Here is a 21,568-nt window from a genome sequence, read left to right on the forward strand (position 1 = left end):
TTTTTTTTTGGCTTTGGCTGTATGTAGCAAATCCCTTTCCATGGTAGTATTGGTAGACCCAGCTTGTTCTTTATAACCAGCATTTCATTCTTTATGTAGTATGAACAGAATTCTACACACATATGAGAATTATTTGTGGATTGACTTCTATATTTAATGTGGTTGGTGGCATAAAGAAGAGGAGCATAAGGAGCAGTTGCTGGAATGACATCTTAGTTGCTTAAGTTCTGCTTTGTTCACCTTCTCAGAGAGTGGTTGTGTACGGCTGGGGGAGGCATATATTTTGAACAGAGGGCATTCTTGGCCAAGAAATAGGCCTCCTCCTAACAGAACACCCACTGTGATGATTTACAATGTTTGAATCTCAGCAAAAATACCACATGTATTCTAAATTCCTTTGTTTTCACTAAATAACTCAGTAAGAAAGATTCCTACGATTGAAAAGAATAGATACTGTTGAGAGACCAAGTTTTGCCTTTTAAGGCTGAATGTACTTTATTTTAAGCTACACTTTCTTAAGAAGACTGGTATAAACAAGAGGAGGGCCCTCTGGTATTTCTATGCAAAGCACCAGTAACACTGCTTCTTTTTAAATTAAGTATTTTTAATCTCACTTACTTATTTAGTGCCTATTGCGGTGGCACTGAACTGGCTCAGTATTTCTGACAGTATGTGTTACTGATACGTGGAGGCAGCTTGCCTGGGTTGTAATCTTTTCTTCACCTCTTATAAGCTATGAAACCTCAGACAAGTTTATTAACTGTTCCCTCATCTTTAAAATAGGTGCCATCTCCTGGTTCTTGGGAGGATTAAAATAAAGATAGTGCAAGTGAAAAGACAACCCAGAGTATGGGAGAAAATATCTGCAAATCTATACAGCAGTCTCCCCTTATCCTTGGTTTTGCTTTCCATGGTTCCAGTTACTAGTGGTCAAAGGTGGTCTGGAAGCAGATGATCCTCCTGACTTACTGTCAGAAGGTCAGTAGTAGCCTAACATTATGTCACAATGCCTGCGTCATTCACTTCACTTCATCTCGTCACATAGGCATTTTATCATCCCGCGTCATCACTAGGAGGGTGAGTGCAGTCAGTACAGTACAATATGATATTTTGAGTGAGAGCCCACAATTCAAATAGCCTTTATTACAATAAATTATTATAGTTATACCATTTTATTATTAGTTATTGTTGTTAGTCTCTTACTGTGCCTGATTTATAAATTAAACTTTTTCATAGGGTGTATCAAATCAAAACCATAGTGAGATCATACTTCAAACCCAATAGGATGGGCATAAGTAAAAAATACAGAAAAGAACAAGTGTTGATGAGAATGTGGAGAAGTTAGAACCCTTATACATTGCTGGTGGAAATGTAAAATGGGCCCAGTGGCTTTGGAAAATAGTTGGGCAGTTTCTCAAAAACCGAGGCATTGAGTTACCGTCTAACCCTGCAATTCCCCTGTAAGTTATATCCCCAAGAGATTTGGAAACATACGTCCACACAGAAACGGCAGGATTATTCATAACAGGCAAAAAGTAGAAACAGACAAAAAAATGCCTGTCAGCTGATGAATGGATCAACAAAATGTGGTCTTTCTATACAATGAATTATTCAGTGATAAAAAGAAATGCAGTATTGATACAAGCTACAGCCTATTTGAGCCTTGAAGGCATAATGTTGAGTGAAAGAAGCCTGGCACAAAAGGCCACATAGCACACAATCTATTTATGTGAAATGTCTAGAATAGGAAAACCCATAGGAAGTAGATAAGGACTGGAGAAAGGGGAACGGTTGGGATGTGAGTACTAATGCGTACTGGGTTTTTGTGGTAATGAAAATGTTTTGGAATTAGTGGTGATCATTGCACAACTTTGCAGTTATACTAAAAAGCACTGAACTGTACACTTTAAATGGATGAATGTTACAGCACATGAAATATCTCAATCGACAAAAAGTAAGATAATGCATGAGGACTCATATCATGTCTTGACATGACAGAACTCTGCATATATTAGCTTCTGCTCTTACTATCATTATCATCATTATTATAAAAAGATAATTGCTTTAATGTGCTTATATAATTTCTAGTTCTTTTCTTCAAATTACACAAATACTAGCAACTTAGTGCTTGCAATTCTTTTTAAGGGTCTGCCTTTAAACAGATTTGTGATGGAAAGCCTTTGAGTTATTGTGGGTGTATGTATTTTCCCCATTTGCTTGCACTGCATCTTCTTAGTATAAAATAAAGTACTTTCTGGCAGGTCATATGGCATTTATAGATTTTTTTCTCTTTACTGTCTTTCATTTGATTTATTTGACTGGAGAAACTCAACTCCTGTGATGGAGAGAAAGCAAAGAAGCCAAGAGTAGGAAAATCTAGAGGAATTCCTCAATCTTGATGAAATTTCCTTTCAATGTTTTACCCCACAGTTAAACAAGGAGTTTTTTCTTCTTTTGGGCAGTAGCTACATAGTATGAGACATAGAGTTGTACAATGTATTGACCACATTTGGATGTTTTTTGAAACATTTTATATAAAATACATGGTAAAAAGCGACACGTTTCTTTAGTCTGTGTTTGCTAAATATGTTGATCCCTTTAGAACTGTTATTAGATGAGACTTGGGGGCATTTCATGGCTATAAGGACTAAATGGTATTTATGCACATGGATAGACTTTAAAAAATTACAGTTAATAACATGTTAGAATATTTGATTATGTTCAGGGAAATGCTCATGATCTGCCTATGGAAGGATCAAAAACTGATCTGAGCTGTAACTCTCATTTCTGCATTCACTCCCTTAAACTTTTTAAAGGGTATTCTAATTTCATTATTATCAATATCAGCACAAGATCATTTCAGTTTCCTCGTAGGCGGGTATCTTGGTGACTTTCGTTTTCCCCCCATGCTCTGCTTGGATGTGTAACCTTGCTGACTTGGCTTTGACTGTTAGGTATCTCTACCCCCTGTTTGCTTTGCCTCGCTACTGATTTGCTGCTTCACGTCAACCTTTGATAAAGCTGTTACACTTTCTCTTCCCTAGCGAGGGACCCACTTGTTCACCCTGCTGCTGGGATGCTTCGGTCTTGCTTGCTGGTTTGAGTGTGTCCCCTGGATGGCTCTAAAGATTGGTATCCTCATTTCCTAGCTTTTGTGTGGGTGCTGCCGGGGGCACCTTTCTTCTGTTCTAGCACATAGGCTGGTCCCTGACAATTGCCACCTTCTGCATGGCAGTTTTAAGGCATGCCTTTTTTTTCCCACAAGGGTAGCAGTCTTTTTATAAATTGTGTGTTTAACTGAATATTAATACTGAAATCTTATTCGTATGTGAATAAATTTTATGGTTGTTTTGATACCTCATGTCATTCTGATTTGAATTTTTTCTAAAATAATTACTATATTCTAAACATTTGTATCTTTTATTTTCTTATTGTTGAGAAAAATAGTTTAATTACTGAGTTTTGGTAATGTATACATTTAAGAATTATGTATACAGTGGCCATAGGTATCTATAGTTAAATTCTTTTATTAAAGTTTCACTTTTACTGAACTGTGAAATTTATCACAGTAAAAATGGTCTAGTTTTATTACATGACTTATAAAGTGAATGTCATAGTTAATAGTAATGACAGTTGTATTGTGAGCCAAAGATAAGAAAAACTTTGTCACAGTGAGTCGAATGACCATGATGAATAAAACTAACATTTTTCTGTGTGCAATTATTTAATATATTATACATGTGCTTATAGGTATAATTGAGTTTACCATATTCTGTCCTATGTATTCACATAAATCTATTGAGTTAAAATATGTGCCACTTATCAAAGTTTGGCACAATTATTGTTTATTCATAAACCTGTATGATCTTCGAATTTAGTCTTGGCGCTGTCTGTGTATGAAAGGCTGATGCGTGGTTTGTATTTCTTGCCATTGTGAGTGCCGTGCAGTTTCTTTTCTGGTTAGTTACTGCCAGCACTACTGTGGGGCTGCTCCCTGTGTGTGGCTTTGCCTCATAACCCGCACAGTTGGCTCGCAGACCCAGGCCATCTCCGGTTGCAAGTCCCTGTAATATTTACTGGAAGTGAGCGACTCGGCATTTGCTCCTCTACACAGTGCTTCAGTTTGCCCTTATTAGTATTTCTTGGTTCTCTCATCTGCGGGCCTCGGATTTCTCCGTCAAAAAATAATCTTGTGCAGAGTCATGATCCTCCTGCCTTTATAAATCAACCCCTTTTTGGAAAGGGGAATGATTATGCATGACAACTCTAAATACTAGGATAAAATGTTCCTATTTAGATGAATCAGGGGTCAATTTTGTTTTCTAATGAGCTTTAGAATTGCTTTTCTTGTCTGCCTTAGGGACTATTTTTATGCCAGCTTTCCTTCTTTTTAATGTTTCTAGAAGTCAATGTTCCTTCTTTGCCAGTAATAAAGGGTATTTAAACATGTGAAAAAGAGGAAATGAGGAAGAAAATTTGTGGGTCATCTTGGTGATCACAGCTTTAAAATTTTGCAGAAGGATGAAAGGCCAAAGATACAATAGAAATTGTGTTCTTTTTATTAAAGTGGACAAGTTAGAGGTCTAGATTGAATTACAGTCAGTACACAGTTTGTTTAGATTTAATGAGTACATTAAATAAATTCATTTAATAATTTTTTTATTGACAACCTGTACTGCTTGCTGCATATACTATGGTGGGCAAAGTAGACATTTCTTGCCCTTGTGGATGTGTGCAAATCAGTATGTAATCAAATTGAGATAAGTATTAGGGTACAAAAGAAAAGAAAACAGTATGCTTTGAGATACTGGGGAACATTAGAAGTCTGCTCCAAAGAAAAGATGTTTGAATTAGCTGTGAAATAGCCATAGGAATTAAGCAGGCTGAGAACAGGGTGAAGAGTACTGTTGACAGACATAGCAGCAAGTGCAAATATCCTGGGGAGGGCAAGGGCTGGTGCATCTGAGTAACGTGAAGGCCAGTTTGGCCACAGACATTGAGAGGAGAGGAGAGCATTACAAGGTAATGGGGCCAGGTGATTCAGAGCTTTGTTAACCATGTTAATTTAATTGTTTCAAAGTTCATTGTCAAGCTGGCTACCATTTAGAAAGTAGATTAGATAGGAACAAGAACAGAAATTAGGAGCCTTTAAGGTTGGTGGATTCCAAACAAAAGATGACAGTAGCTCAGACTGGGGGACGACTGGGAGATGGAGTTGTGGATGAATTAGAACCAATACAATTTGGAGATAGATTGTGGTATTAGACAGACTGTGGAATGCTAAGTGTTGGTTTCAGGGTCCTCGTGTGAACAGTGAATGAATGAAGGTGCTGGGTGCAGAGTTAAAGACTGGAGGCAGAATTGATTTGAAAAAAGACCATCCGTTCAGTTTGGGATATGTTAACTTTGAGATGAGTCTGTGAGATATCTTAGTGGAGATGTCAGGGAAGTGATTGGATATGTGCTGTGTTATTTATCTCCTGTTACATAACAATTTACTCTGGAACTTAGCAGCAAATCTATATTAGTAATCTCTTGCTGTATAACAAATTATCCCAACATTCAGCAGCTTAAAACAACAAGCGTTTGTTACTTCATGCAGTTTCCTGGGTCTGGAATTAGGGAGTGACTTTGCTTGGGGATACTGGCCCAGGGTCTCTCGTGAGGTTGCAGTCAAGGTGTTGGTCAGGGTTGCCCAGGTCCTGACTGAGGCTGGGGTATCAGATTCAAAGACCGAGTATGCACATGGCTTTGGGCAGAAGGCCTCTGTTCTTGTTGCCCTCAGATTTTACCATACGAGGCTGTAGTTTCTTGCCATGTGGACCTCTGCACAGGGCTGCTTGAGAGTCTTCATAACATGGCAGTTGGATTCTCCTAGGGCAAGTGATATGAGAGGGTTCAAGGAGGACATACTAAATATCTCTTCTTTGAAAATCAACTTGAAATAAACACAGTGAAAAGCATTTATTGCATATGCTTTTTCTTACCAATTTTATTTTTGTGATGAAATAAACGTATCATAAAATTATCATCTTAACTATTTTTAGTTAAATGAACAGTTCAGTGTCATTAAGCACGTCTACATTATTGTGCAGACATCACTGTCATCCATCTCCATAACTTATTTCATCTTGCAAAACAGAAACTCAGTATCTGTTAAATGATAACTCCCAACTCCCCTTTCTCCCAGCCATTGGCAACCACTATTCTACTTTCTGTTGCTGTAAATTTAACTGCTGTGGGTACCTCATATGAATGGAATCAAACAGTATTTCTCTTTTTGTGACTGGCTTATTTCACTTAACAAAATGTACTCAAGGTTCATCCGTGTTGTAGCATGTGTCAGAATTTTCTTCCTTTTGAAAGATTAAATAATATTCCATTATTTGTATAGATCACATTTTGTTTATCCATTCATTCATCATTACCCACTGGGGTTACTGCCACCTTTTAGCTTTTGTGAATAATGCTCTTAAGAGTATGGATGAGCAGATGGTTCTTTGAGATCCTGCTCTCAATTCTTTTGGGAATAAAATTGCTCGTGCTTATATTTTTTATTATTAAGGTATTACTGATATACGCTTTTATGAAGGTTTCACAAGAAAAACAATGTGGTTGCTACATTCACCCATATTATCGAGTCCCCCCAATACCCCATTGCAGTCACTGTCCATCAGTGTAGTAAAATGTCAGAGAGTCACTACTTGTCTTCTCTGAAATTGCATGTGCTTTTTAACTCAGACTCAGCTTACCCTTGTCCTGAGGGAAGTGCTAAAGCTTTGAAGAAAGATTATCTGTCCAAATATTTTTGTTTGATTCACTGTCTTACTCACTTCAAGACAAATCTTCATCATGATTATATTTTATATAGTCTAGGACCATGGAAGGGAGAGGGTAGTTGTAATGTTCTCAGAAGACAGTGGCCCTTGAGTTGCTGCACTATAAAAGGACCCCTAGTTTTTAGGGTGTAATTAGGAAGGAAACATGAAAGAAAAGAGAACATTATCCTACCTTTGCAAAGCTAGGTTGACTGTGCACAAGGATTGCTCTCTGAGATTCTTGTCTCTTACTTAAGAAATGATTTAACAGTGGGAAAAATCTATGCAGGAAATCAAAGTCCTGGAACAAATGCATTTGGTGTTTTTATAAAACTGACTAACATGATTAGGACTCTTCAGTCTAAAATGATGAAAGGTGGAGAGAAGATAAAATCATTGGCTTATAAAACAACTTATTTCAGAAGAGCAAACATGAACTTGTTCCTCCAATCTTCAGCTATATTAATTAAATCAATCTTCAACCAAGTCAAATTAATCCAGGCCTTTTGATGATACATTTTGATGGTACCAGGCATTAAAATAGGTACATTTTGGACAAAGAAAAGAAAGAGCTCTTTTACACAGAAGATAATTACCAAGTTTGCAATACCCAGAGGTGGTATAGGCTGAATTTACAAATTTTCAAAACAGGTAAATAAATGTCAGATCCACAGTAGACTATTAAATAAAGAGTGCTGATTTGAGTCAGGATCCTAATTTTTCACAGTGACTCAGAGAATAAGTGATTACAGAGGATAACATTAATATGTCGGGGCAGTGGCTTGAATGTGAGGTGTTCTGCATTTTTGTTTGCCCTATGGATTTTATCTTTTTTATGTCCTTTGCCCAACCCTATCTGAATAAAAACAAATGTTAATAGCTCATGTGAACTTTTTACATAAATTGAAAATGAGGGAGTTTGTACTTTTCAATATGTGAGACTATGTATTTCAATTTTTTTTGCTCATTCACTTTCAATTTATAACTTCTAAGCAGAGAGTGAAGTGCTTCACAGGCTGATTTCTTAACTGTGAGGTCCGTGGGAAGAACTCTTCACTGAGTTTTTCAGGGGAAACATAGTGTTCCTTTATGGCATGTTCTTCCTGCTTATTATAAATATTTATCTTGAACAAAAGGTTGCATTTTAATGGACTGGCAATTTTGAAAATTTAACCTTTAAAATGACTTGTCCTCTTTTTTAAATTTTTTGACTTTTATTTTTATTAGCGTAGCTGATACACACTCTTCTGAAGGTTTCACATGAAAACCATTGTGGTTACTACATCCACCCATATTATCAAGTCCCCCCCATACCCAGTTACCAAAGGGGAGGGGTGGAAGGGGACGGGTGGGGAGGGAGGGAAAAGGGGATTGAGGGGTATTATGATTGGTACTCGTCCTCTTTTAAAAATTCTCTTACATCTTGGTTTTTAGTTGCCATAGCATGAAAACACTCTGAAATAGAGAAAAAATTTCAAAAAATTACTGCTGAAATACCTTTTTTTTAAATTAAAAAAATTGTATTTGAAGTGTGTTGCATTTCATTGATGTATATGAATAAAGGACAGCTCCTCCTCCTTTTCCCCCTAGGTGTATGTTCTTTCCTGAAAGTGAGTTCAAGTGTTAGGTCTTTGAGAAAGTCTGGGTGGCTGGGTGTGACCAGTCAGCAACATTTGGGTTTGCATTAATCTTCTATTTTTGTCTTTCCATCTTAATAACTGATCAGTACCCTGAGCATTTTACCTTGTAATACTTGAATTTCTTGGAATAGGTGTATTTTAAATGATGTAACATCCTGTCTCACATTGTTTCCAAAGTGAATAGACTAGAAGATGGGAAGGGATGGACCTGCATAAGCAGTTTTGTTTGTTAGTTTGTTTGTTTTACATCTGGCTAATTGTCTCCAGACTGAAGTGAAAAACTCACTGGAAAGACAGATACAAGTAAAAGCAATTTAACCTGATAGTTTCATGTTTAGAAATACGTGATCTTAACTGCATCTAGTTTCAGAGGTTGGCTTTTGATACCATCTTCTGGGGTTTGGCTCTATAAGGGAGCCCATCTTACATGTTAGGTGTTGGCATCTAAAGTCTCTTCCTCTGTCCTGGGTCCTTCCTGTCCGCATGGAGTTCCTTATTCTCACCATCCCCCACCAAAGCAGACAGATGGGCAGACAGACGGACAGACAGACAAACCTTCTCTCAGCCCAGTTTAGTTTTGTAGCTGCCTAGTTCTCTTCCCTTCCCACTTGTTTTCATGAAAGTGGAGGAAAAATACATCTTCTGCTGAATGGGTGTTTCAAAGAAAGAAAGTGTCATAAAAATATTGTGTATTTATTCTAGAAATTAGAAAACATATCTAATACATATAGAATATAAGACTCTCTGAGGATCTTAGAAATAAACAGTACTGATATTTGGCTCTTGTCTTTCTAGTCATAAGTGCATTGTATAATGTGGACAATGTATAAATGAAACACTGTATGTACTCTTTAATGACTTACTCTTCAGTTCCTTAATGTATTGTGAAAATCCTTCCCTGTCTTTATGTATTCTTCCGTGGTATCATTTTTAATGGTTTGCATTTATGCATGAAAATATACTTTTAAGCAATCCCCATAGATGGTTTTTTTACAATTATGAAGAGTATTTTGAAGAACATCCTTTTAAATATATCTAAATATTTGTGTGCCTAATTATTTCCTTCAGATAAATTCCCAGAATATCTGGGTCAGTGGTTATATAATTCTAAAATATTTTGGTATAGGTATTGTTATATTGCTCCTGGAAACTTGTAATAATTTACATGTCTGCCAGCCCAAAGCCAGCTTCTGTGTCCCTTGCAACAGTGGATAATAGCTGGTTCTTGTGCTCAAATTCATCTATCTATCTTCAGGCCTCATTTTTCCCAGCAACTCTGGTAGCTGGCTTTAAGTCTGTTGAATATGCCTTTCTTCTGAAAACCTGAGGTTTTGGGATAGTTTCATCCATGTGAAGACCCTTTCCTGTCTAGTCTTGCATTTCTCAGGCTCGAGTGGTATCTTCACCTGACTGTGCTGCTAATCTCTAATTTATCAGCTGCAAAGAACTTCCTTTCTTCCCTAAGCAATTTCTCTTCCTGTGCCTTTTTTTTTTTTTTTTAATGTAGAGGCACTATCTTCCTTCATGTTACCTGAAATCCTGGGAATTTTCTTGACTTCTCTACCTCTTCATTGTCTTTACTGTAATTCAGTAGTCAAGTCCTGGCAATTTTACCTACACAATTCAATACCTCTTGCATTCACATATTTCTTCCTAATCTCATTGCTATTCTACTACTTCTGGCTTTCAGTTGTCTATCGTGGGAGACTATAGGCCTCAAACTGGCTTCCTTTCTTCCTTGTGAATCCATGTTTCATATTAAGCTCACCAGAGCACACTTCTGATCATGTTGCCCCTTTGCTCAGAAAAGGTCAAAGACTCACATTGCTTGCTTGTTTAAACCCTTGTCTATTCTTTCAGGCCTTTAGGACTTTGCACCTAAGAGCTGTTCTCTCTTCCACCAATGCCCTTTATAACTGTTCTTACGTATCTGAAACTTATCAGTTCAAGGCCTAATTAAGATGCCACTTATTCCTTGAATCCTTCTCCGACTCCCTGGTCACCCATTAAGAAGAAATACTTTTTCTCTGAATTTATGAATGTATCGGTACCTAATATATTGTTGTAATTGTCCGCCCAGTATGGATTTACTTGTCTTACATCCCATCAGCCCTCCACAATAGCTTCTTGAAAACAGCAGCTGGATCTTTCTTGGGACTAGCATAGCAGGGACCAGCTCAGTAAAATATGATATGGTTTTCAGTAAACGTCACTCTCTGTTTCTTTACACAGAGTTTTCCACAAAATAGATGAACAAATAAATTTCATTAAAAAAGTAGGAAATATAAGACTGTAAGTGATAAATATAACTAAGAGTTGGAAATATTTCCATTCTTATTACGTATATTTATTGGACAAGAAATCTTACAAAATGACCTAAGCCAATTTGGTGATGCACAACCATTAATTTTTGCTTTATTTTTGCTCAGTAGTGTTGGCTCCCAATGCTTAAAAGTAGGGTGTGAGAGATGTCCACTGTCCCACTCTGAAGGTCGTACTGAAGGCAGGCTTCAGAATAAACCTGCCATCTACATTGGCCTTCATGAAACAGTCATTATTAGCCAGCAGGCTCAAAAACACTTCAAATGGTCTACTTTGTAACCTTGGGAAGCTACATCTTCCTGTCCTTTCGAAGGACATGAAGGCTTTAGTTGGAGTAAATGCAGCAGTATTGGCAGGACTGGGCAATGCAGTGTGATGGCTGCTGAGCACCTCAACTCTGATTAGTCAACACTGAAATGTGTTGCAAATGGGCAATATACACCAGATTTCAAAAATTCAGTAAGAAAGAAAGAATGTAAAATGTTGGTAATTTAAAAAACATTCAATATATGTTGAATGACAACATTTTACTAAAATTAATCTTGCCACTTTTAAAAAATATGGCTAGTAGAAAATTTAAAATCATGTATATGGCTTGCCTTATTTTCCTATGAGACAATGCTGTTTTAGAGAGACAGTTTAATTAGATTTAGGGTTAGCGTCAGGTACCTAGAGTCCTCCCAGCCGGTGACTGAACACAGAGCCTTAACAGATCTAGCCTCCTAGACTCGCCAGCTTTTTATTCTGTTTAATCAGTGGTCTATGATTTAATCAATGGGATATGTCTATAAAACATTTTGGCCAATCCACATTCATTGGATAACACTAAATTCCCCAGTGGGAGAGTGATTCTAACCTTCTGATTACGCCAATTATGAAGCTGCAGTAAAGCACATTTCTCACATTTATTAAATTAACCAGCAAAGTCTGGTGTTAATGGCAACAAAGATAACCAGTACTTCCGTAGTGGCCACCTTTGGCATTTAGCCTTCCTAACTGAATTACAGCTTCCCTTCCCTGGAGTGTTATCCTGGGCTGGGAGTGAGAGGCCCTAGAGCATTTTCCATGCTGGCGTATGTGTGTTCCCCTGTGATGAGCTTTCCCGGTGGTTAAACAATTTGCCTTCTCCTTCCTATCCTTCCTTTCTTGATTCCCCTCCTTCACTTTACAGAAGGAAGACTCACCTCTCATGCTCCCTAAATCTTACTGTGCTACAGTATTGTGAGGCACCACACAAGGGGGCAATAGGAGAATGCAAAGTAATGAACAGGCCTTTGGAATTATTAAAGTGGTTAGTGCCGTACTGCATCCGTGGCAAGGCTTTGAGGCTGCCATGCATCCATGCATCCATCCAGCCATCCTTCCCAGAGTGAAGATTCTGATGTGAGCTGTGGCCTTGGGGACATGTATGAACATGGTTTTTAAATAGAAAACCAAAGTCAGAATTCTCTTGTCAGGAAGTAAGTCGATCTAGCTGAAAAGCTTGACAACAATGAGGACTAGTTATGCCAATTAGGTAATGGAGACATTTTCAATTAATTGAAGGAGCTAAATTTGCAGGTCCTTAATGTTATGCCAGAAATGACATCTTTTTAGCTAATTAATTTACCATAAATAGTAGTTGTCAATTTAAAAATGTGCATGGGAATTCTTTTAGGGTTCATGAACGAACAATGATTCAAGCCTCTGACTTAAACTAGCACAAATATAACATCACACTTTCTATGTTGAAGTCTTTTGAAGTATATTGTAGCCATCATCTGGGAAGTTTTAAGAAGGGAAATAAATGATGCAAAAGATACTCCGGAAGAGAAATGGTAAAAAGAGGCAGAATCAAATGGTTGCTTCAGGTCAACCAGGACCCAAGCAGTCAGGCAGCCTCTATAGCTGAGAATTACAAATTGGGGGCCTAAGCCAAGGAAGGACCAGAAAGGGGTGCTGGAGAAGAATATTAAGGGAGATAGGATGGAGGAGGGGATTAGATGTTAAAGAAAGTGAGGTGGCAGAAGAAGGCCGTGGGTGATAAAAACGAAAGAGAGAAACTTGAGAGAAGTCCCAGCCCCAGTGATTGTCCAAATGAGGGAGTGGAGTCAAGAAGGCTGGCAGCTGGGTTTTTGGGTTTGCTCATTCTGGCCTCTGAGGTTGTCTAGGCTTGTGCCAGTGTCTAATCTTGATGACCTAGAGATAGTTTTTCTTTGATTCTGGAGTTCCTGGAGGTCACCCTGCTCTTTGTCACCATCTGGGGACTCTCCTGCTTAGCTGAATGGAAAGGCAACCCAGAGCTTGCATGGATCGTTGTCTGGGTCTTTTGTCTGTCTCAACGTGTTTATATGGCTCTTGACACACAGAGAACTAAATTGAAGTTCTAAGGAGGGAAGCCAAACCATATTGCAACACCTTTTAATTCACTGGATTTGTTGGCTTTAGAATGTCATCATTGGCGTGTACAGTGTTCATTCACTGATAATTCATTGCTTGATGCTTTTATGTATATATATATATATATATATATGTTTTTATCTGACTGTGAGTCAGAGTCATGATTATAGAAGACACATGGTATGCAGTTAAAGGTTTTCTACATCAGTTCTATAGAAAATAATAGCATTCCTACAGGGGGTGCAGGGAAAAATTTGGATACTGAAAGTACTTTTTCTTTCTCTTCAGATATTTTTCTTCAAGATTTTTTTCTTGTTTGAGAGTTACTTTTTCTTGAATGTTTTTATTTTATCATATGGATATATGTGAGGAATCTGAGGGAATCTCTTAGATTCCTTAAAATATGGGGAAAACAATGAAGTAATTAAAAAATAGAAAAATATGATGTAAATGTTTAGCAGTCTTGAAAGGGCATGTTTTTGCTCTTATTTTGCAAAGTAGAACTTGTCATGACAAAATCTGAAGTCAGATGACTGGAATTTTTTTACATTAAAAAAATTTTTCCCCCCATCCTCACGAAAACTCATATGCATAGATTTCCATCTATCTAGAGATATATGTTTGTGAAACATTTATTCTTTCTTGAGATTTCTATCGATAGTTTGTAGAACATAATAGATCTTTATTTAATGGGACTAGAGTGAGGAATGAAATCTCCCAGTGATTTTCTAAGTCTAATTTTGGTCGATCACTTAAAAAAGTTTTCTATTGCCTTTTCATGACAGTGACTCATCATCTTTAGGACTCATTCAGCTTTTCCTAAATAACCTCTCCTTTTTCTATGACATTTCAAGTGCTTTTAATAAAACTCTTTCACTCCCAGGACAAAAGTCCACAGTGAAGTGTTTGTATATACAGTTTACAATTTGCACCCCCATAAATTGAGTCTTTGTCCTTTTCACATTTGCAACACATTTAATATAGTGGATATATAAGATATTAGGAGTTTTTACCGAAGATATATCCAAAGAAGAAAGTTTCAAACAATGTCAGATGCTTAGAAACCTTACAGACATTCTTCAGGTTAAGTTCAGCAGCTCTAGAAAGTGAAAGTGGGAGAACATTTCCTCCTGGATTCCTATGTGTTTTTTAAAAAAACTTGAGGAGCTCATTCTGGAGAAAATCGATAAGAGGCAAATAAACTGTAAAATTAGAAGATGGTCAGGAATTACTGGTTATGTCAAATACTGAAAATAATTCTTGGGGGAGTAGATGAATCATTTTGCAATATTGTGTGGCTTAAATGCCGAAGAGCCATCTCTGAACTGTAACTACTTTGGAGCACTGTGCTGTGGAACTTGGGCTAGTTGAGAAAGCCTTCAGGATATTTCCGAGTTTGGGGGGTTTTGCTTGGTAGTTTTTGTATTTTCAAAAGTCACTCTTCACACTCAGCATCATTAGTCATTAGAGAAATGCAAACCCAAACCTTGACCACTTCACACTTATGAGGATGGCTATCATGATTTAAAAAAAAGGAAAATAGGTATTAGTGAGGATGTGAAGAACTTGAAACCTGTGTAACTTGCTGGTGGGAGTATAAAATGGCACAGACAGTTGTATACAAGTTTTCATTAAAGCATTATCACAATAGCCAAATGGTAGAAACAGCCCACGTGTCCCTCAGCAGATGAATGGATAAATTCATATGCATAAGGTGATCTGTTATTTAGTCATAAAAAGGGATAAAATTCTGATACCTGCTCCAACATGGATGAACTTTGAAAATATTATTCTAAGTGAAATGGGCCAGACACAAAAGCACAGATACTGTCGATTCCACTTATATGAAATACCTGAAGGAGGCAAATACATACAGATAGAAAGTACATTAGAGGTTACCAGGGCCTCGTGCGTGGAGGCAGGGTGGAGAGAATTACTGCTTAATGGTTACAGAATTTCTGTTTGGGGGATGAAAATGTTTAGGAGATAGTGGTGATGGTTGTGTAACATTATAGTTTCATTAATGTCACTGAATTGTATACTTTAATATGGTTAAGATGGCAACTTTCATATTATATGTATTTTACCGCAACTTAAAACAATAACAATATTATACCAAACCCCATTGAACTGTACACTTTAAATGGGTGAATTGTATGATATGTGAATTGTATCTGAATAAAGACATTAAAAAAGGCATTTGAGAGCAGGAGTACTACTCCGTAAGGAGACACAGACCCTGGTGTGATTTATGGCCCCCGCTAATTGCACATCACAGGATAAGCTTCTGACATGTTTAGTCTTAGGATGGGAGTTTGATCAGGTGTGGCACCATTTATACCTTCCTGCTGTTACATGCTGTGATTCTGTGACAGTAAGGTGGGTAGTTTCTGGTGGGTTAGTTTGGTTCTCAGCTGAAACAAACATTTTCCTCCAATGCTGAAAGCGATAGAAATTCCAAGTATAGTCCAGGTGGGGCTGTGGATTTTCTGGAATCCCAAGGCTCCAGAATTGCCATGAGTTTGTGAGCAGAGTGAATGGGTAACCCTAGCAGAACATGCTTAAAGTGGTTAATTATCAATGAATCTAAGTTTTCTTAAAACATAGATTTAAGAAAAAAGAACATTTTTGAGCACATATTGCTAATTCCATATCCATCTTCTTTATTATGGTTGTAAACAGTCTTCAGGAATGAAAACTCTCTGAAGTTTGGGTCAGTTTCCAATTGTTCTGATGATACTGTTTTGATATTATTACATGTTAAAGCCTTTTGCATTTTCTTACAGATACAGAATTATGTTTTAAATAAATGTGCTATTTTTTTTGTCAGGTATTGAGTCTGAACCTGAAATGAAGAGGGTATTTTTCTGTCCATTCTGTCTTACTCTTTCTAGAATGCCCTTCTTTCCATCTTTGCATGAACCAGACTTCATCTGCCCAAGATAATATTTTAAATGCCTCCTTTTTCCCCATGAAATTCTCTCTGACCTTCTGCTCGAAAGTGCATTAAACACAGGCTCAGGAGTTGGTGAGACCTGGTTCTGTTTGTGACTGTTACTTGTGTGGTGGGTGATGCTGGGCAATTTGTTTAACTTTTGTTCCTGTATCTTGGCCTTCTAATTTGAAAAGTGGGATTTTCCTGTTCCTTCTCACTACATCCATCTGCTTCTCCCAAAAAGACCATCAGCTTGTATTTTGCTTTTTAGTGAGTGAAGCAAGAAGTCTGTTTCAAATGCAGTTTTTAGCTTTAATAACTTCAAGGTGTATGTGTGAATAAACTTACCAAAATATCATTTGAGGTGTTAATTCACTAAACTTTTCATACACTTAGGTAGTTCTGACAATTTTGAAAAACACCTTTTAAATATTAAGGTTTTTTAGAGGTCATCTGAGGATGTCATATTTCGAAACAAACTCAGGAAGTTGAAGTGCACTGCTTGAGAGCAGTCTGTCTCTTGTGTCTGTTTCTTTGTCTACATATTTATAATATTTTTTATAGATTCTTACATAATATGTATACATTTTCATATGGCATTTTAGTACATACTGTTTGAATAAATGAATTGGCCTTCTTGAGAGGCCAAGAAATTGGTTATGAGAAAACAAGAGAGGAGCATGACATGACTAAGCCTCAGTAGTAGATTTATTTTGGGCTTGATTCATGTACAGTACCCAGTAAAAGAAGTGGGAGTGTGGCCTCAAATGCTTTCATTGCTTTCAAAATAATCTCTTTTGCTAATGAGGAACTGGCTTTCTGGGGTGTGTTAAATTTTGTGAAAGAGAGGCTTTGATAAAGGTACTCTGTTTTAAATCATCCAGTGACATTTCTTTTTTGGCTTACAGTCTAGGGATGTCTTTTCTGAATAGCTGCATTTTATGGAACTCAGGTTATTGCCAGGCGATTGGACACTCCTCAGTTGCTTTGGAAGATGCCGTGGAGGACAGTGTTCTCTCTCTAATGGTAGAGTTTAAATGGTGGTATACATGTTCCAAAGACTTGGTGTTTCCATAGGGGAAACAACTCTTAATTTCTCTGCCACATTTCCAGATCAGGATTTAAATTGAGATTTGTTGCTAAGTTCTACTGAAAGAGTTTTTGATGTGCATTTGAGCTGGTGAAGTGAACAAGACTTCAGACCAGTTTCCTGGGAAGATATATCAGGCACTCGTGATGATGTCTTGGGTTCACTTCTCTTACCCACAGCAGAAATAAAATTCCAGCCTAGGCAGCGGCACAGGCCCTTGGATCTGTGTGAGCATGTCAAAAGCATTTTAAGAAGAGCAAAATATTTAGAGGAAGAATTTAGAAAATCAGCCTTAAGGGATTTAACACATTTTTCTTCTTCTAATTCAGTCCCGTGTTTGTCCCCCTAATGGAGAAAGGTCATTAATGGATAAGATTTGCTAAGCCAGGAAAGGCTTTTAGCAACTAAAAGGTTTTTACAAATCCAAATCTAGAAGAAACACTTATTTGGAAAATGGAGTGAATATACGGAGTGTAAATTATCCTCAGTAATTGAATACATATATAAATAATCTAGGTACATTTAAGTTTGTGTTGTTGGCTTGCACATTTTTATTTTGGGGAATTAAAATGACTAATTGGCTTGATAAAGGAAAATTGGATGATTTTGAGACTTTCAAAGTTCTGCTAAATTTCTAGCAAGGGCAAATGATCGATCAGAATAGCCTGACTTAGATTTTTATTTGTCCTGCTGACACTTTGCAGGCATATTTTCACCTCCCTGAAAGAGTTACCTGGGCCAAGGCTGTTACCTTAATTATTACCATGTGGAAGGCAGTTCTGTACTCATAAGTGTTCCAAATTTGTTATGTTTTTAATCTTGCAATTGAAAAACTACAGGCTAATTCCTGTTCTTTTATGAATTTCCTGTCTGCTAAAAAGTGAGAGGGGTGTGTGTATGTGTGTGTCTAAAAAAAGGGAAATCTGAACTGAAATATGAACCCTTTTATTCCTCTTTATATTAGGAAAATGAGTACAGAAGACTGTTTATAAATTTTGGGTATATCTGAAACATTTGGATGCTGGACAGTTTATCTTTTACAAGCCAGTATTTTCTTATCGGTTACTTAACACTCATATCCACACTTTTGATTTGATGCAAAGATCAAACACTAATAATAGAATTTTTAAAATAAACATCTCTGTATGAAAATAATCTGTTTTTAAGATTTGATTTCATTCTATATGTGATAAAGTTGAAAAATTGTATTTATCATTTAATAAGGTGACAAGAACATATTTCTTTGTCCACTCTGTATCTGGAGAGGAACTTATAAAGTATTAGATATTTTAGTAGGTTTTTGAAAATAAGAAGGTTAAATACTTAGAAAAGAGGTTAAGAACATATAAAATATAACACTTATATCTTAGCATTTTCCTGTTTTTATGATCAAAAATTCTTAAGTTATATGAATATCATGAAATTAAGAGAATTTTATATTTATGACCTATGTATGTTTTTTGGTGTTGTTCACAGCAAAGGAATAATAAACAGGGCCAAATTTACAAAGGTAAACCCTTTCTAAGGTAGTGGAACAAATAGATTTTCCAAGTGCTCTTAACACTGATATTTAATAGTAGATTTTCATATTTGTGGGGCTGGTATAGTGTTCTGTGCATGTTGATGTGTGTGACTATCTTGAATTCTGTGCATAATCTCCTTCTTGGGTCTGATGGTCGAGGCAGGAACATTCAGAGTGTGAAAACAAGTCTTCTTGGTTAATAAGTGGCTTAATGTGGCATTGATCAGTGGTAGAAAGTCTGAAATCCCAGCTGATGCTGACTACATTTTCCTTTCTGGAGGGAAGGCCACCTCTCAGCACAATTAACAGCAAGAAGTTTCTTAGAGAGCAATTTTGTTTCTCATCCAATTGCTGCCTTTGTGTCTGGGAGCCAGTCTCCAGTTACCTTTATGGATTTGTAGAAGTGTACTCTTTTTCTGGAGCTGCTGCTATAGTATTTGTTTCAGGAATGACATTTTAATTACAAACCTTTCCTTCCGGAAGGGAGAAAGGACCAAAGATACCACAAACATGATAAGGTACTGGGTGACTAGAGATGAGTGTGGTGGTCTGTGTTGAAAGCTCTTTGAAACTGACGCATGGAGGGGAGAGCACCCTGCAGTTGCTATTATTATTTTGCTGTTTGATTGTGGAGGCAGCCTGGTGCTGTGGACGGCAATAACAGCGGTGGGACAACTGCATGTATGTATATGTAAGGCGGCTTTCAGAACCACTTAGAAATTGTGCATATTGTTTTGTAGGCTTTAAGCCAACAATGACTCTTGCTGGTTGTTACAGAGAACCGGGGAGCAGTTGACAAGGGTATGATTAGAAGTATCAAGAGATGGTAAAATGGATATTTATCTGTCTTGTTTGCATGTATGCTATAATAGTAATTATAATAATATATACACACACATATATAATAATTATATAGAGAACAACAAAGACCTCAATGCCAGCTCTTCATCAGATTTTTCCACTTCTATTCACTAATCTTCGCAATGGCTTTGCAAGCTGGAGGTTATTATTCCCATTTTATAGATGAGAAACCTGAGGTGAGGAGGCATTATGATGGCTTACCCAGGGTCACATGGTAAGTGGTTTGAGATTCAGCCTCCTTGCTTCTAAAGCCCTTTGGTCTTTTTGTTCTATCATAAGTCTTGTACCTAACCAGATTATTCTGCCTCTCTTTAAGAAGTTTGGGATAATTTACTTTTTAAGGTCAATTTTTTTTGCTGTGGCTTGGAAACTGAATTTGTAATCAAATGCAAAATTGGTCATTTTTTAAAAACCTATTCTAATTTTTCTACTTGTAAAAATACATAGACCGTTTTTATAGGTCAAGATCATCAAAACTTGTCATGTCAGTCTTACTACAGGAAAACAGGCTATGGAATTGCCTATAAACCTCATATTGGTTTTTGTTCTGGAGTGTGTAGGACTTGTAACGAAAAGGAGGAGATGTGAGTTTCTCAGTTTTTTTTTAATGGACATCTTAGGTTTTTGTTCTGAACATGGGTATGTTTTTATCATGATGAAATTTTACTGAAACAAACTGTGACAGAAAGCATTGTATATACTCATCTGAAAGTAAGGCCCTGATTCTACCCCACAAGCGTGGGTTTGGTGTTTGGCTAGGTGTGTTGGGGCTCAGGGACAGAGCGCCAGCCCCCTTGGGAAGGTGCTGAGTCCTCCTCTGCTGTAGATGTCAGCAGACTCCGTAAATGATAATCTCGTCAGTCATCACATTCCTTCTTAGCTGTGGATCATTATGCCTCATGAACTCCACTAATAAGACAATTTAAAACTCTCCAGGATAATGATGATCTTATTTAGCACCCTTACTAAAGGTACAAACTCATATTTTCCCTTCTCTCTCCTTTTCCCTTCCACAGATGAACACAATGATGTGCAGAAGAAAACCTTTACCAAATGGATAAATGCTCGGTTTTCAAAGGTAACAGAGACTTTCGAAAACCTCATGAAGATTCAAATGCTTCTGTCTGGTTAATAGAGTTCGGTTGGAAGTATAGTGAGTTTTCCCAGAAAATATGACCTAACAGAACTTTCTAAGTATGCAGATACATTTATTCTTCCTTTATTCTTTTCTCAAATTCACTTAAGTGGACATTCTGGTGTAATCAGGTCACGGTGCAAACACATTCATGTATAAATAGCTCTTTATTTCTGTGTGGCACTCTCTAGATATTAAGCCAACAATTTGCCACTTTTGAGTCTGTGAATCCTGGACACATTTAGGAAATTAATATATCACTGGGGAAATTTTGGGTTCACTTAGTGAAAAAAATGATTTCATTTTGCCTGGTTAAATTCAAATTACTTACTGTCATTCAGTCAGGCTGTCTACCCTGTGCAAGAACATATAGGGATTTTTATACCCATCGATGCAGCTAATAATGTTTCTTTGCTTTGTGGTTCTTTTTCTGTGTACTTCCTCATTTCTTTCCCCAAAGATATGTTCATTCTCAGCATTTCTAGCCACTTGGAACATAATCAATGTTTTGATCGATACTGTTCTTTTAGGGGTGGAGCAAGCTAAAGAGACAAATGGCTGGGCTGTTTTCAGACTTGTTCTAATATAATTATACATTGGTTATGGAAGTTGGAATTTTGTCTTCTAAGTCAAAGGTGGGAGGAGAATTTTCTGGTTAATGGATTACAGGCTGTATTATAGAAAATGACAAATAAAGGTGTTTGAGGGAAATACCAACTCATGGTCCTTTAAATAGTATGAAACTATTTTAACTAAAGTTATTTTTTGAAATTTTCTATTTGAGAAGACTGCAAAAATCAGGAAAACAAACATTGGTATTTCTTTGAGGCAAAATGAGAATGTTTTAGGGTTACTCTGAATAGCAG

At 37.0% G+C, this 21,568-nt stretch overlaps 1 protein-coding gene across 10 annotated transcripts in view; it reads left to right on the forward strand.

The window, feature by feature from the left end:
- Positions 1 to 21,568, forward strand: part of UTRN (utrophin) — a 454,961-nt gene that overhangs the window by 72,113 nt on the left and 361,280 nt on the right. For all 10 annotated transcript variants that reach the window (XM_037022103.2, XM_073219702.1, XM_073219701.1 and 7 more), the window contains one exon: positions 20,584 to 20,645. In XM_037022103.2, coding sequence (XP_036877998.2) covers positions 20,584 to 20,645 — 62 coding nt within the window. The remainder of the gene's footprint in view (positions 1 to 20,583; positions 20,646 to 21,568) is intronic.

Source organism: Manis javanica, chromosome 13, assembly GCF_040802235.1.
Source record: "Manis javanica isolate MJ-LG chromosome 13, MJ_LKY, whole genome shotgun sequence".
In the NCBI taxonomy this organism is placed as follows: domain Eukaryota; kingdom Metazoa; phylum Chordata; class Mammalia; order Pholidota; family Manidae; genus Manis; species Manis javanica.